The sequence below is a fragment of the Salvia miltiorrhiza genome, chromosome 3, assembly GCF_028751815.1.
Source record: "Salvia miltiorrhiza cultivar Shanhuang (shh) chromosome 3, IMPLAD_Smil_shh, whole genome shotgun sequence".
Taxonomy (NCBI): domain Eukaryota; kingdom Viridiplantae; phylum Streptophyta; class Magnoliopsida; order Lamiales; family Lamiaceae; genus Salvia; species Salvia miltiorrhiza.
In genome coordinates this window covers 51714392-51732550 of record NC_080389.1, presented here as the reverse complement: position 1 = coordinate 51732550, position 18159 = coordinate 51714392, and the positions used below count along the sequence as shown (strand labels likewise).

At 30.8% G+C, this 18159-nt stretch overlaps 1 protein-coding gene across 1 annotated transcript; it reads left to right on the top strand.

Moving 5' to 3' along the window:
• Window positions 1-10883: 10883 nt before the first annotated feature.
• LOC131014234 (NAC domain-containing protein 21/22-like) lies at window positions 10884-14534 on the top strand. Its single transcript, XM_057942127.1, has 3 exons — window positions 10884-11293; window positions 12872-13137; window positions 13893-14534. The coding sequence occupies exons 1-3, from the start codon at window positions 11125-11127 to the stop codon at window positions 14283-14285; spliced, it is 828 nt and encodes a 275-aa protein (XP_057798110.1). The 5' UTR covers window positions 10884-11124; the 3' UTR covers window positions 14286-14534.
• The last annotated feature ends 3625 nt before the right edge of the window (window positions 14535-18159 follow it).

Here is an 18159-nt window from a genome sequence, read left to right as displayed (position 1 = left end):
TAACATAAAAAGTGCTACATATGGGGAGATACCTAGCAGGAACAAGAATTCTCGACTACATTGCGAGAGCCGTTATGAACGAAAATCCTCCAACATTCTTGCACGAAATATGACCTCTTTATATAGATGTAAAATCATAGACTCCTTCAAGTAGAACTCCTCCATGATTATCTTGTTAAACTTTGATGATGATCCTTTGAAGAGAAGAATTCCATGATAAACTTGAAGTCTATCCTTAAGATGAAAGAAGTCCACAACGAATAGATCTATGTGGAGAGATTGAATACTTCAACAAAATCTTGTGCAAATCCGAAAAGGTATCTTCTGAGAATATTCTGATATCGAAAGTATCATATCGAGTATCTCTGATAGTATCAACTATTAGCAAAGTGTCTATAGTATTGACAACAACATAGTAGAGTAAATAATACTCTAACAGTAACTCTAAAAGATAGAGTCGGTGATTCGTCAACTGACTGGGTGTTCGGCCAACATTGTTGCAGAGGATAATTAACTGAAACGAATTTCAACTTTCAATTGTGGTTAGAGTGGAAGCTTCCTTTCTCAATATTCTGTATTTTTTTGTATTTTTGGTTCAGTTTATGAGCAATCTCACTGAATATTGATTTATGAATAAGTTAGCTAGGAAATGAAACTAGCTACTATATACTTAGATTGAAAGTTTCAAAAGTTAGAACAAAAAAAAAGAACGAGAGAATCACTTAGGAATGAAAATTAATTTTCTAATTTAAATTTGTCTTTCTTCAACAAAAGAATTGGAATTACAAGAAAAATATACTGAGAGCGAAAATTAAGAAAATAGATCGCTCGATCTCAATACAACATTTCAAGCTCGCGCGCAAATATTTTAAAAAGAAACTTAAGTAACACATCAAGATCGCTTAATCCTTTTAGGAAGCGTTTACTTTGCATGATTAATTGATTGTATACATGATTGCGTATTTTTATCCTCAAGAGTAGGATTTCTCCAATCCCACCATTTCCGTAGGATAATAATCAAACAAAATTAGCTTAAATAATAGCGATGTTTTAAGAAGTGTTTTTATTTAAGAGCTGAAAATGATTCTTATTTTATATTTTAAGAGATGTTTTATTTTAGCCTCATCCCTAAGAGGTATGTATATACATACCCGTATTTTTTTAACGTGAGTCGTTCTCGTGGTATAACGTTCAATTTGACAACCTTGTCCTAAATGTTTAAGTGGTTGTAGACTTGTAGTAAGTTTGGGAGTAACAATTAAGAAGTTATTAATTAGGTGTGGTAAAGTGAGGATTGAAGATGCTATATATGGTAGTAGCAAGTACTATAGTATATATATTGTGAAAGAAACCAGCATCAAAAGTTGCATATATATGTGTTATTCAAAAAAAAAAAAAAAGTTGCATGTGTGGACTAATATCACTGTCTTGTAAAGTGAACAATAAACACAATTTTGTGAATCACTTGGTTAATAAGAAGAGTAAACTATAACTATATTGTGTCATTATTCACAGATCTTTCCATTTAAGTACGCATTATAATTGCAATAATAAATAAAGCACGAAATATTTATTTTTTTGAGAGAAACGAAATATTTATTTTGTAACACTTAAAAGTTTTTTTTTTTTTTAAATCAGTTGAATGCTTAAGGAAGCCTAGTTATAACTAAATATAGTTAACAAAAAACTATAAGCTATTTGTTGATCAGTTAAGTACTAGTGAGTATATATATACTAAGCACCATATATGAAATTAATAATGATTACTTAAAATTAATTATTTATATGTCATTAACTTGTGCTTCATGATATTTAAATTAAGTCTATAGCCAGATATAAAGTATGTTAATTGTGTGAAGTAATAAACTTTCATCTATAATTGGATCATCAAACTTAGTCCAATTGAATTCATGAACATCAATTTTTTTTATATATTTATTGGGTCCAATTACAAAATTACTGTGTGTTTGTAATTTGTCGAAACATTTATAACACAATAAAAGTTGCAACTTTCGTTCGAATTAAAAGAGAATAGGAGAACCTAATTATAACATAAAAATAATTAAACTTTTAAAAAACAAAATAATCAGACAAAAGTCTAAGAACGAACGTACACAGAAACACGTGACATGATCATTCGATTCGACTTTTGTGAGCGAAAATTTATTTTACAAAGATTATAATTAGTTAGTAATTACCTTTAGGGTGCGTTTTCTTTTGATAATAAATTTATCATGAGAAAATGAGGGATAAAAAAATTGTTATCATCCACATTGTTTTTATCCCATGGAAAATATAATTTATCACATTAATACCCAAGAAAAATATATCATATGAACCTCCCATAATAATATAACATTATCATGAATTGGAGTGAAAAAAGGAAAAAAAACAAAGGTTATCAGGATTTTTTTCCATCATGCCTGGGAAAAATTATCTTTCCTACGAAACATGTAAAAATAGTGAGAAAATATAAATATATATTTACCAACATTTTCTTTTAAAAAGAACGCACCCTTAGCGAAGTATGAGTTTTTGAAAAAATATAACTTTTCTCTCTGAAAATATAAAAATTGAGAGGAGGTATCTCATGCAGAGGGTCGCACTCTAATAGGATATTTTTAAATGTTATACGGTGAGAACAATATGGGAGGTCTAAACAGTGCAAATGTCTTCACATGAGAATTTATAATTTTTTTTATAATAGTACTATTATGCCTCACGAGATTAAATTTACTTAATAGTGTTACGAGACATGTTAATATAATTTGTAAAATATTAGAAATAATTATAATTGGAATAATGAGTATAGCTAGTTAGATGTGTATTAACAAGTATATATTAGGTATCCAATATAGATTCGGTGTAAAGAAATAATTAATGATTTCATGGTGAGAATGACATGTAATAGGGACCCATCATTCATCCTATCTTCCTACGTCCCCATTTAGAGGCCATGACTTATGGAAGTGAATAATCTGAATCGACACTTTGAAAATGAGAACAAAAAATTATTGGTCTCTCCACGCACCAATAAATTGATAATCTAACAAAATTTACATATAGGGATGAGTTATAATCATTTGCTTTTTCACGAATTAAGAACCATACATTTTTATATGCGCATCAACTAGTGGTTTTTTTCATATACTAGCAGAAAAGACGTGTATTTATATGTAATTTTAATTAATAAATTTTGATGAGGTTAAATTATAGTATTTTACTTTATTTTAATATTATTTCTATTTATCATTTTAATATATTTTCTGAACCAATTCTTAGATAATTTCTTAAAACTATAATTTCAAAAAACTCATAATTTTGAAAAAAAAAACATTTAAATTGAAATAAAAATAACAAAAATAATCAAAATGAATTTAGTTAATTATGCATCACTTATTTTTGTCGGTATTAGAAAAAACACGAGCAAAGAAAATAAAAGATTGGTATATATATATGAAATTCGTGTTTATGTTCTAGGTTTCATGTTTACATAAATAATTAATTTTAATTCCAATGATTCAAACAAATTTAAATTATAATAAAATTATTAAATAAATCCTTTGAATTATTATTAAAAATATTAATTTTTCAAAACAATATTAGTAATTTATGTGGATGTAGAATTCTAATGGATACTACTTAAATAATTATATATTAAAATATAAAACATAGATCATATGTATCAATGTTTATATTATTATATGTATAGTATATTAAATTGTACAGTTGCCCTTAAATTAAGTATATATGAAGAATATAATGAGCAAATCAAATTTTGTAAGACAAGGTTCTTTTATAGTCGATATATATAACAATATTTTTTATGTCAATGATTCTCTCTATATATAATAAAGTTAGTTTTATGTTAATACTTTATATATATATATATATTGTTAATTATTCTTTTTATGGCAATCGTATATCATACTAAGATCGATCAATGGTCTTGATTGATGTCTATTAAACACACACATCATAGAAATTTTGTAATTAATCTTCTCCTTGTATATAAATATATCAATGATGCAAATTTGCTCCTTTATACACAAACCTTTTATAGTTTTCTTGTGTAGAAATTAGGAACCAATTTGTATTATAGGTGATTTACGACTGTCACAAAGATAAACATTATTGTAATAATAATTAAGAGGTACTGTTATCATAAAAGAAGTATGAAATCATTAATTAAAATAATTAAGATTAAATTAAAAAGAAAAGGGAAAAAAGAACCAAAAACCCTTGAAAGCATAGGAACCAAAAACCTCTCAGAGAGAGAGGAAAAATAGTACTTGTCTAGAAAAAACAACAAAGCTGACAAACACAAGCAGCAGGAAAGTGAGAATACTTCGGGAGCTCCGGCCTAACCATCACCCCCAAGTAAACTCGGCATTTCCCGAGCTGAAACAAAAGAAGGAACTCGAACAAAAGGACATAAAAAAGAACAAAACAACGCAGCGGCAACTAACGAAGACCCCCTCACGCGTAGAATGCTCAACAAGGAGCGGAGTCCAGCACATCAACGACCAAAACTTGTTGTCTCCAAAATCTTGAAGCCGATAAGGCCGAAATCTTATCGCCGAGCTACCAAAAAGGCCCAACCATTCCGACCCCAGCTTTGAGCGCACCCAAAAACTGTAAAAGAATTTAAACGACGCCCTAAACCATCTTCCATTCGTCAACCTCCTCAACCAGCAAAACATGCATTTCTAAAAAGCCAAGCAGACATCACGCAAAAACTCACCTTAACCAAACCAGGGAAAGTCCAGAAAACACAGAGGTGAGCCACCAGCTCGAGCGCCGCCCCATAAACGACATCAAACAGGAAATAAACGCAAGGTTGCCCAGATCAAGAAACGACAGCAGAAACGCGCCACCTATGCCAAACCTCACTCCAAGAAAACGACCAGCAACTAATGAATATATATATAGAAATATAGAAATATTGTATTCCCTTTGTCTTAAATGCAAAAATGTACACTTTTTGCCATTTTTGAACGTCTTATAAAAATGTGCATTTTTCATTTTTGAATATTAAAATCCCTTTTTTTGTACCCTACTTTATCAACTTATTCACCAATGATATCCACCACCACCACAAACCTTTATTTTTTTCATTTACTATTATGATATTACAATAAAAGTGGATCATTTCATCTACTCATAACATACGCATTTAATATTTATTAAAACTCGTGTCACCAAAAGTACTGCACATCCTTGTAGGACATATAAGGAGTATATGATAAGAATTATCACTATTATATATAGATATAAAAAAGCATGTATAGTTCCTACATTCCTAAAAGAGGGATTGTATAGGATCTGACATTCTCACCCTTATGACGGTATCATGTAGATTATGATTTTTGTTTGTTTTTATGATAATATTATTTTTAGTATATATACAAATTAATACTTATTTTATGGTTCACTTTATATAATTCAATAATATTTATTTCTGTGATAACGTAGGGCATATACAAAGATCAGTACGTAATTAAGATTGATTTCAACAAATTCTCATATATATATTAGTCCATAAATATTGATTGATAGATTGTCAAGATTGATTCAAATGAAATTATATATTTTATATATGCGTAACATAATACTTTTATAGTATATTACAATAATAGTTTGATAATTACAATTAAGAGAATAATGTTGATTTTTACACACACACGCAGAGAGAGAGAGAGTCGTCACCCTTTGGCCAATATCGCACACACCTAATTAATTACCAAGAAACCACAAAAACCCTAACCCTCAGATCATGATCAGATCTAACAATCATGTTTAGAAACTTGTATATCTATCCTCATTCCTTCCTCAGCTAAGAATTGAGACGATCACAATTTTTTTAGAAGATTAAAATTCGTGGCTACGGCGCCCTTAATATCAATTATTACATGTGCCAACATTTCACATCAAGTGCAATGAACTTGATGTCCGAAAAAATCACACTCTCACGAAGACACGAGCAGAGGATGCACAAAAATAAATACAAATTAATGATTCACAGACCTTTGCACATATAAATACATATATAGATCACTCATGAGATTATATATCGGGACATGATCATCTCTTTTAATTTGTGAAAATGATTGTCGACAACCAAAGATGAATTTGAGACTCATCCAAGGAGTTGGGAATAATCCTTTTAATTTTGTTCTAAAATATGTCGTTATTCAGAATAATAATAATAAATAATGTCATTGTTGTATATCTATGATTATTACCAACATTACGTGGCAGGAGATGATACGAAAATAGAATACTAAGGTTAGGAAACACAATTTGTTACAAAACATTTCATGCAGTTGATCTGCAGTGGGGTGATTAAAATATAACAAAAGTAAAATTTTGGGACCGATGTTAGACAAATAAGGAAACTCTGTTGATTCTACAGAACAATTAATGAATATTTTAGTATCTGATCGCTTGTATCAAGATTTTCTTATCTTTAATAATTAGAATATACCTCGACAAAATGGATGGTGCTCTTGTGAACTCACTTCATTATTTATAACTAATAATTAAAACCTATATATTTAAATTCAGACTACCAGATTCAATGATTCTGAGATGTACTTTTTACAGAATAATAGTGTCTAAAATTTAATACAAGTTTGCAACATATGCATGTTAATGAACCAATTATAGTGATGTTTAATTCAAGAAATTAAACAAATTAGGAAAACAAAAATATTATGTTAAGCTCACTACGGCATTGAGACGTGGCCGTAATAGGGTTTGATAACCTAAGAATCATTTGGTTTTAATTGCTACTTAATCTCATTTTGTCAATTTCGGTTTTTGTGCCTTCTGCTTACGATAAAATGATGTATGTATATATGTTAGTCGAAAACATAATTATACTCTTTATTTTGCCTTTATTTAATAATTTTCAAGGCTTTTCTTAATTCATAGCGACCGAGTATATATGATGCTTATCTTTCCAACTAAGGACAAGATTAGACCATCATCAAATTATTTTTTATTGGAAAATTGCTTATTGGTAGATCAATTTTTGTTTGGAATATAAATGATTACTTTGTTGCACTGATAAAAGGTTGCTTCCTTGAATTCTAGGGCTCTTTAATTTAAAATGGAAAGGAAGTGAGATACTTCTCAAAGCTATATCAATTTTTTTCTTTCATAAATGTGAAATAAGCGTCAATAATTTCAAAAGCTAAAATAACAGAGATTTAATTCATATTTTTATCTATAATCACATATATACTGCAACACGGTTTCTCAACATTTTCTTATAAATTTGGAGCCTAATACGAGCTGGTCCCACTTTTTGTCATGATCTAACCATATGCTCCACACCTAATTATTGTTAATTAAATGATACATAGTATGACACCTATATATAATTTTGTTCGCGATCTTCTCACTTTCAATCCAGTCTTCTCAAGGTTAATTATTACGACATAAAATCTGTCTAAACCATAGCAATATATGCAATGAATAATAATGCATCATATATATAAGTATATATATATATATATAATATAATATAATATAGCACTAATAATTCTTGATTTTTTTAAATTATATGTTATCGTCCCCATAAACATGCAAGGTGCTTTCGGCACGAATTTTAATGAAAAGTTGTTTAGATTGGAGAAAGAGTCCCACATTGAGAGAGTGTTTGACTAAGCTTATTTTAAAGAGCTTATAAGCTATTAGAACTTATAAGATGTTTCAAGAGCTTATAAGATGTAGTTTTTTAAAATCTTATAAGTTGTCAAAAATTTTGAATAATTAAGCTTATAATTAAGCAAGAGAGATAATTTTTAGTTAGAGAGAGAAAATTGAAGATAGATAAATTTAATTATAATAATATATTATGAAAATAAAACATCATAGTTGAGTTATTTTCTTATACGATAATGAGAAAATAAGTTGGGATAAAAGAACTTATTTTCTGGAGAGCTTATAAGTTTTTTATGCTTATCTTCACAGCATAGAACATCCGCAATGGGGTTACATGATAGCTTACATGATAGCCTACTTTATGATGGAGGGACCACATGGTGTAAAGATGCTGCAGTGGGGTTACACGATAGCTTACATGATATTTGTTATGTTAATGGCGCGTGTGAAACACGCGCCTTTTATAAATGAACAAATGGGCTACACGATAGAACGTGTAGCCCTCGTGTAAGTTGCTCGATAGCACATTTACACGATAGGGCTATCGTGTAAGGGCTATCGTGTAGCCGTTGTGAGTGCTCTTATAAGCTCTTATTTTGGCAAACACTTTGAAGGAGCTTATAAACTCATAAACTTAATTATAAGCTATTTTAAAGAGCTTATAAACTCAGTCAAACACCTTCTAAGAGTATTGTTAAGTAGATTATGAGTAAATAAGTGTAAATTACAAAGATAAATTTTTTTAAATTATGTGTGAGATAGTGTTAAAAATAAAATGTGCATAAATTTAAGTAACATATCAAAAAGAAAAGATGTGCATAAATACAGGGGAGAGCATCATTCCTGACTAGGATTTTCACTCGCATTTCGTCACTGGAAGTAGGTATCAGGAAGAAAGACAAATCCTGGGCCCACAAAATTTTCGTGGATTTTAATTAATCTTTGCAGAACAAGAAAGGACATGATGGATTTTCTTATTAGTACATGATTAGCATTCTACATTAATGAGTAAGTGTTGTTTTTAGCTATTTGCTCATCGATCACCTTCAATTTTCAAATCCCAAGTTAGATCTAGCTATATTGGGAGCGAATTGGAGAGATAAGGTGGTTCTTGGAGTGGATGGGGAACTAATTACTAACATCTAACATGACTTTGACCGATCAAAAAAAAAAAAAAAAAAAAAAGATCTAGCTATCAGGGGCGGAGTTCCCCCGAAAATTTTTTTTTGGGGGCATTCAATACATTTTAGACATTTTTTACTAAGATACAAATATAATCATAATAATAACAACATTTTTATAGATAATATAGTTCAAAACATTTACTAAATTTTTTTTTTGGAGCATTCAATACATTTTAGACATTTTTTACTAAAATACAAATATAATAATAATAATAACAACATTTTCATTTATAATATAGTTCAAAACATTTACTAAAATTTTTTTGGGGGGCATTCAATACATTTTAGACATTTTTTACTAAAATACAAATATAATAATAATAATAATAATAACAACATTTTCATAGATAATATAGTTCAAAACATTTACTAAAAAATTTTTTGGGGGCATTCAATACATTTAGACATTTTTTACTAAAATACAAATATAATAATAATAATAACAACATTTTCATAGATAATATAGTTCAACATTTACTAAAAAAATTTTGGGGGCATTCAATACATTTTAGACATTTTTTTACTAAAATACAAATATAATAATAATAATAACAACATTTTTAGACATATTATAAAAAAAAAAAATCAAAATTTGGGGGGGGCTCTAGCCCCCCCCCCCCCCCCGGCTCCGCCCCTGCTAGCTATATTGATGTGTTTGTGCGCTCTTTTAACTAAATTTAATCTTCCCTAGTTATCCCTTTCAACAATTCGATCAAATTGATTGGATTTCGAGATGCAACAGAATTATAGATGTCTATATTGTGGAATCGATTTTTGTTGAACACACAGACTTGGTCGTTAATTAAGACTCTATACAGGGTGGTCTGTTTTTTTGTAAATAGCCCAAATCTTAGGTTTATTTGGAATATGTGAGAGTAATTAAGAAGGGTATTATTAATTGAGAGATTGTATATTTTAATAAATCTTGTAAATGATGAAATACCATGTTGATCGAGGGCTAGAATAAAAACACTCTTAAGTGTATAAAATATAAATGATTTTCAGCCCTTAGATCATCAAGATCTACGGTTGATTCGTAACCCTGTTGGATAAATTCGTGGTCCTGAGTTCGAATCCCAAAGGTAACAAAAATTTATTTTTCGCAATTCGTAACTCTGTTGGATAAATTCATACGTGTTCTACATAAAATTCGTACATTAAGAAACATTTATATTTTATACACTTAAGAGTGTTTTTATTCTAGCTCACCCCTATATATATATATATATATATATCCTTGATCTTCCACACTATAATTTTACTCTTGATGTTAAAATATTTACACTGCTTAATTGAGACATTAATGTCACATGATCTGAATAAGTGTAGCTAATTTAGTTAGCATGATGAATCTGTGGTCGGACCTACATAACAAGGATATGCTAATTTAATTACCCAAGTAACAGTTCATATATAAAGGAGATATGATTGTTGATTCGTTATATTTGACATTTGACAAAAATAAGAAATATTTCATTTACAAGTTATGTTTGCCTTCAAATATATATCCTAATTAATAAATTAAACACGACCCTATTTTAGCTACGTTGATTAATTGAGCACAGTACTTTTTATTACTTAATATTTTTAAATAATAATTTATCCTTAATTTGCTGCGGGAAACTGACGACAATGGACGGTAAGAGACCAAGTACATTGAATTAGTAGATTTTATTTGAGCAACACATTTTGTGTGAATCTATATTTGTCACGTTGCATTTGTATTCATTTACAACAACCCCTCAAAAAAGTTCACAAAATATACAAGTTATATCGGAATATAGTTAATTAAAAGTAGTATTTTGGAGGTTCTATCTGGTTTCTGAGATTTGGATTTTACTCTTTTATTGCAGCCTAATGCCCACATTAAGATTTCTTCTGACTTTGGATTTTCTTCCTAGTTCCCACAATGAACACGCACACACACACACACACACATATGTGTAACCATAACTAACTGCACAAGCATGAATAAGATGAAAGAATAATGTTATAAGAAAGTCCAAGTTGGCTAAGCTATATCGTGTCTCTCTCACATTCTCTCTCCCTCTCTCTCTCTCTCTCTATAAATATATATATATATATATATAAATATATATATACGTATATGAATACACGCATCCAAGCCCCCACCTCACCCCTCAGAAAAGAGAGAGAAAATAAAAGTGTAATATATAGAGGTAGAGCGCATCTTTGAAAAGAAAAATAATTTCTTTACAGATAATCAATATTCGGCAAAGTATTCGATTATCTTTATATTGGGCAAGAAATGGGATTACGAGACATCGGAGAGACGCTGCCGCCGGGTTTCAGGTTTTATCCGAGCGACGAAGAGCTGGTTTGTCATTATCTTTACAAAAAAATCACCAATGAAGAAGTTCTTAGAGGCACTTTGGTCGAAATCGACCTCCATGTTTGCGAGCCATGGCAGCTTCCTGGTACGCGCGCCCCACTATTTTATTTTATTTTATTTTATTTTTAAGTCGGACTGTTCATCAGTGCACGTCACGTGTATATTGATGATGGATGTCGTTTTATTTGTATATTATTATCAACCACCCTCTTCCCACCCTCCCCCGGCCGGGGTGGGGTGGTGGGGTGGGGTGGGGTGGGGGTTGGGGGTTGGGTGTTGCTCTCCTTCACCATTTTGATGTAAAAAGAATTTATGAATGACAAATGGCATGTGCATGTTGGTTTATAATTAAATAAAATATTTTTTTTTTGAAAAAAATGTACCTGAAATATATATTCAGATGATTTTTGAGGTCCATTATGGGCACGAGTTGTCTGTATCTTAATATAGACCAGACAGTTTCTTTCAATGATCGAATGTTGCAAAAATGAGTTCAAACATTATTTTCGATGCATGCATCTGTGTGAGTTTAATTTTTGTTGGAGATGTAAATTAAAATATCTTTTATTTCTCTAAAAAAGAAGAAGAAAATGAAAAAGAGGGAAATTGGGAAAGAAATCAGTCACGGAGCATGTTCTTTTTTTACATTCGAAATCCTTAAAGCAAAGAAAAAGTTGTGTCAAGAAAAGTTTGCTGTCTTGTTTCATCTAAGAGACAGAGCTGAATTTTTGATTGAGTAACTTAATTTGTTGCATGTGTCTTTTGTTTCAGCCATGCATATTTTTTATTTTAATTTTCTCTTAAAGTGTGACGATTTTCAGAAAGGGTTTTCTCTTTTTCAAGAAAAAAAAATAATAATTTGGGGCGTTTTCCTTGCCTTTCTGTTACATATATGGTTCCGTTCAATGAATCTTGCAATTCTTGTAATATTATTATGCAGAAATCGGATAAGATTTAAGAACTACCAAGTTCATGACCTTAAAAAGAGATTTCTCAGGTGCATTAATTCTTTTAGGAAAAAGGAAATTGAAAAAAAAAAAAAAAAAGTTCGATAACTCTCGTTTTGTTTTGAATTATTTTTCAAGTAGTATACATACAGACTGTTTGATTTAGAGAATTTTTTTTTCAATTTAATTTACTTTTCCTTTATCATCTGATATATCACCAATATTATTAGGATCATATAATAAGTAGGAATATATGCATTGTTAAAAATGTATGTTGTGTGTGTGTAGGTGAAGACAAATGTGTGACATAGACTTCTCACCATAGAAGTAACTTTCTCATCTATGTAGAAAAGGGTGACACACATTTTCCCATTGCTACATATTAATTTCCTAAATCCATTGTGAATGCACAAACATGCCTTGCGAATCTTTGGTGACTTGTAACCAACTTTTTGTCACTTTAGCAGAAATTGTCACATAAGCAACATAATGTACATGATGGGATCCTAATAATTCATTTCAATTTAAGTACAATCCCATTTAATTTAATTTCTTAACACATACGGCGTCCAAGTTACATTTCATTTTGTTTCGTGGCATATGTCAAGAAGGCGTTGAGAAAGGCGTGTATTTTTTCCAATATATGTTTCTATTTATGAAGCTATCAATTCCACTTAAACTAAGGAAAACATGACATATATATTATTATGGTGCAGACGTGGCCAAATTGAACTCCAACGAGTGGTACTTTTTTAGCTTCCGAGATCGCAAGTACGCCACCGGCTTCAGAACCAACCGCGCCACCGTCTCCGGCTATTGGAAGGCCACCGGAAAAGATCGCACGGTGCTCGATCCTCGCACCAAGGCCGTCGTCGGGATGAGGAAGACTTTGGTTTTTTACAAAAATAGGGCTCCTAATGGCACCAAAACTGGATGGATCATGCACGAGTTTCGCCTTGAAAACCCACATGTCCCACCCAAGGTTGGTTCCTTCCTTCATTTACTAACTCAAAACAGGATAAAGATTATGTGTGAAGCTATGTAGAAACAGAAATTTCTACACACTTAGACTTAGGTGGCAATCATATGTTGTCAGAAACTTGAACCAAACTCCTTTCAAACTAGCTAGCTACTACATGATCAAAGATTCTCTCCACACACACTATTTTTCACTCTCTCTTTACAAGAAAAGTTCTTTTATGCCTTCTCATTCCCGTGGGCTTCTAATCCTCTCTCTCTCTCTCTCTCTCACGCGCGCGCGCACACACATTCTTTCTGAAAATTTTGTCATTTATTTAGTAAAATATCTTATACTAGAGGAAAAAACTATTGATCATGAAATTCTCTTCCTTGTCCGTGTTCCCTCTCTACAGTCTACACCCCATAATATATATAACCTACAAAAGAGCTATCAATTGGAAGTTTTTCTCATGCTTTTTATATGCTACGCATTTCAATAAAAGAGTCATGAATGTCATATACATATTTTTTCCATATATATATATATATATATATATATATATATATATATATACTTATGTCAAAAGATGATGCACGTACGAATGATCCTAGCTAGGTTTTGTAAAACTAGCTAGTACTATTTATTAGGTATAGCATCTACAAGATTATATATCAAAATCGAATTTTCAAGATGGGCATTTTCACGCATTTAGAAAAAGTTATGATTGAAGCATGGATTTATCTAACTCATATATAATGTATGGCCACCATTGACAGGAAGATTGGGTACTATGCAGAGTGTTCCACAAATCAAGAAGTGAAAATAGTAACAATTTCAATTTCGACGATCCCTCGGTTTTAGCCACTTCTCCTAATTTGGCAACAAACAATGAAGTGCGTCTCAACATTACACATCAAAATATCATCACTTCATTCCAATCCCAGCAAGGCGGCCCTAACCCTAACCCTAGCACCTCCCTCGGCCTCGATTTCGACCTATCTCGTCACCATCACTTGCCTTACTGCTCGGCCTCTCATGACTACAGCCACAACAAAATGGCTGAGGCTACAAAGAATGAGGATGACTACGGATTCTTGTTCGATTTTGATGGCCCCAACGCGGTTGAAGATATGCGGTTTGTTGATGATAGTAGCTCGGTTTTCATCTAAGTTTGTGGGATTTCATCACTTCATTATTGGGATATCTTCTTATATATATATGTATGCATATGTGATGTAGGCCTGTTTAGGAGGGAGATTAGTGAGTATGTGTTTGTAGTTAGTGATGTGTGATAAAGATTGTGTTTGATTTGTATATTGAAAAGGAAATTGTTTTTTAGGTGGTATAGTATATGTGGTAGTTTCAGAATTAATAATTGAATTGGACACCAATGCATGCAAAGGATTCAATTGTCTCCATTTATCTATTATTACTTTGCTGTGCATCATAAATTTAATATATGTTAAATTTAAAATTTGAATTACTGCGTTGAGCTTAATTATTAAATTAAACACATTAGAATTTATAATGTTAAGCTTTTAATAAGATAGTAACGTTTTTTTCTTTAATTTGAGAGGATGTGTAATATTGATTATAAATAGAAAATGATAAACGAGATGTATATGTTTTCTGTTGATGGTGTTAATTTGGTGTATATATTGGATTCAAAATCAAATAAGTTATACATCATTAGTTATCTCATTAACATTACATGCGTTCGTCTAGTTCAAGCAAAGTTCATGATTTTTAAGGGTAATTTTGTAATGTGAAACATATATAAAACCAAAAAAAGGTGTTGTTTAATCCGTCAGATTTACCAAAAATGAAGTCAATGCTTTAATTATATATATATACAGAAACAAAAATGTAGTGAATTAAAAATGTAGTGTTGTAGTCCCTACGTTTTAAAGATTTAACTTGTAATCACAAACATTGTGAAAGTTAATGATTTTTTAAGGTAATTAACTCTTAGATAATTCTAGCAAACACTTCCACAGAAAGTAGGTTTGAATGATTTAAGAAATTTGAACTAGTTTTGTGTATTTAATTATTTGTTTTGAACATGTTTTAAATTTTAGGAGATAAATTAACTACAGTTTCAAATTAAGAAAATTTATACTCCCTTCCCAACTAGCTTGATCACTTTCTTTTCAACACGAATTTTAAAAAGCTAGCTAGTATTTAGTGTGTTAAGTGTGATAGGTGAAAAAGTGAAAATATAAATAAAAAGAAAAAAATTTGACATATATAAAGAAAGTGATCAAGTCAATCTAAAACATAATATTAATCAAGATAATTGGGATGAAGAGAATACATAAAAACCATGGCATCAAATGTGATATTATATACTCCCTCCGTCCCAAACGAAATGTCATGTTTTCCTTTTTGGGCTGTCCCAAACAAAATGTCATGTTTCCTTTTTTGGCAATACACTCTCTCTCTATACTTAATATTTAAATAATTTTCATCAACCCACTTTATCTACTTTATACACATTTCTTAATCTCCGTGCCGAAAAGAAATGAGACATTTCGTTTGGGACGGAGGGAGTACAACATTGTGATTATATTTTTTCAATGCATCTTTTAAAAAGATTAATAACTTTAAAGATATATATTAAGAAACTATATATAATGAAACTCAAGTTATGATTATCCATTTAGTCAAGATTTATTTTATTCTTAATTCTTATACAAGAGATGGTTCCTACCGAAATCCGGCTAGGTATAGTTATATTAGTGAGTACGCCGGTCGAATTTCTACGAAGAATTACTTTACGTTATAAATTATAAATATGAATTTAAAAATAAATTAATATTTTATTATAACATGATAGTATTTATGATAATTCATTGAAAGAAGTATTAAAGACAAATAAAATATTATAATAAAAAAAACAGGTTAAAGAGAATGTTTTTTTGATTTTTTTTACTTAATTATTTAAAATTAATAATACTCGTATTTTTAACAAACCTGATTAAAAAGTAATTTTATAAAGCGTTCTGGTCTCAAACACATATAGTCAAAAATTGGGGTCTCCCTCTGACGCAACCCCTCAACCCTTGATCAGCACTATCTGTCCGGAGAGGCAAACATGTTTTTGGGGGACAGCAGCTATATATGGGTGGTTTACAAATGGAAAGGCGGTGGAGGAAGCTGGAGATGAGATAGCTAGTTTGAATTTGTGGCCATATATCTACTACTGTAGTCTGTAGAGTAGAGGGATATTTTATTGATTCTAGTTAAGTAAAGCGCAAGACATGGTTTCTTTCGTACCGTTAATTTTATCAAGCACACACAAGGCAGCAATGTTTTTTGAGACTTATGCTCAGGCTTTTGGAACTCGTCCCACTGACTCATATGCCGCGTCTATAAATTTGTGTCATCACCCATTCTTTGCCTATCTAAACCTAAACACTGGCTTCGACTGACCAAGGGCGTGCCACCATGGGCGGGCCCATTATTTTTGGGGATCCAAAAAATTTTATACTATCATTTATATATGGGTGATTCTATTTATAACCCCCCCCCCCCCCCCATTTACTCCTTACAACATCTTTATTAAAATGATAATAGTGATTAAATAAAAAAAATATACTATTTTACCCTAATTTTATAGCCTTCAATTAAATTCAGTATAATCAATTTTTATCATTTCTATTTCTTTTGAACCACAAGTTGTTGGAGTTTTCTTCTAAGAAACAATATACTTGCATGACAATTTTGAGGAAGAAAACATAATATTTGGCCACTAATTGAAAAAACACAAAATCTGGGCATTTTTTTTACATTTTAGGACTGTTTTGCCCTTAATTAGGGCGGACCAGATTCGGGTCGGATTCGAGTTTGCGCGCGAATTAGGCACACATGGCACTATTAGTGTCATATACTCAGTGCTGCACGAATGGTACTTATAGCCATATTAGTACCATTAGTGCCACATACTCAGTGCTGCACGAATGATACTTATGGTCATATTAGTGTCATTAGTGCCATACGAATGGTACTTATGCCCATATTAGTGTCATTAGTGTCATATACTTGTGTGCTGATATTAGTTAGATGAATACAGTTATATGACCATTTTGAACACTTCCCCGTAAGGTTTAAATTATCCATTTAGGGTTTAGATTATCATTTAGTGTGCTGCACGAATGATACTTATGGCGGCCATATAAGTGTCATCAGTGCCATATACTCTCTTATGTAGTGTTGGACGAATGGTACTTATGGTCATATTAGTGTCATTAGTGACATATACTCTCTTATGTAGTGTTGCACGAATTTTACTTATGGTTATATTAGTGCCATATACTTAGATTTTCTTCTTTTTCGGTTGGCACATATGGCACTAATAGTGCCATATGTGTCTAACCCGCGCGCAATCCCGAAGTCGGCCCGAATCCAATCCGTCCTAATTAAGGGCAAAACAGTCTTTACACGTAATAAATGGCCAAATTTTATGTTTTTTCAATTAGTGACCAAATATTGTGTTTCCTTCTTCAAAATGGCTATTTCAAAAGCACTCTCTTACGCAAAGGCTGGAGTTTTCCATTTTAGATGTATTATCTCTCTTTTTCTTTCTTCTTTTAGAAAAAAAAATTAAGTCTTGCCTTCCATTATTTATATGATGTCGTTCTGCTATAAATTTGTGTATTAAGAAGGAAGAAAGAAAGAGATAATCTTAAATGCTTGTGTTAAACTCTTGATAAAGGTTTGATTCCAAAGCTTGCATATCCTTTGCCATTGTGACAGCCTAAAACCAAATCATTTATGTAAAATTGTTTATTTTAAATTATTTCAGCATCATTTAAATGATCAAGTCATTTGAAATTTTATTATACACCAAACTCATGAATTCTCTAGTCGGGGCCCCTAGTTAGATAGATAACTTTAAGTTTCATATTATGTATTTAGCAATACAAATTTTCATGCTCAAAAATATTATTTTAAGTTTAAAGGATAAATAGATATTTGTATAATTCTTTTATAGTGGGCCTAAATAATTTAAATTAAATATTTAGCCTTTCACAATTTTAGAAT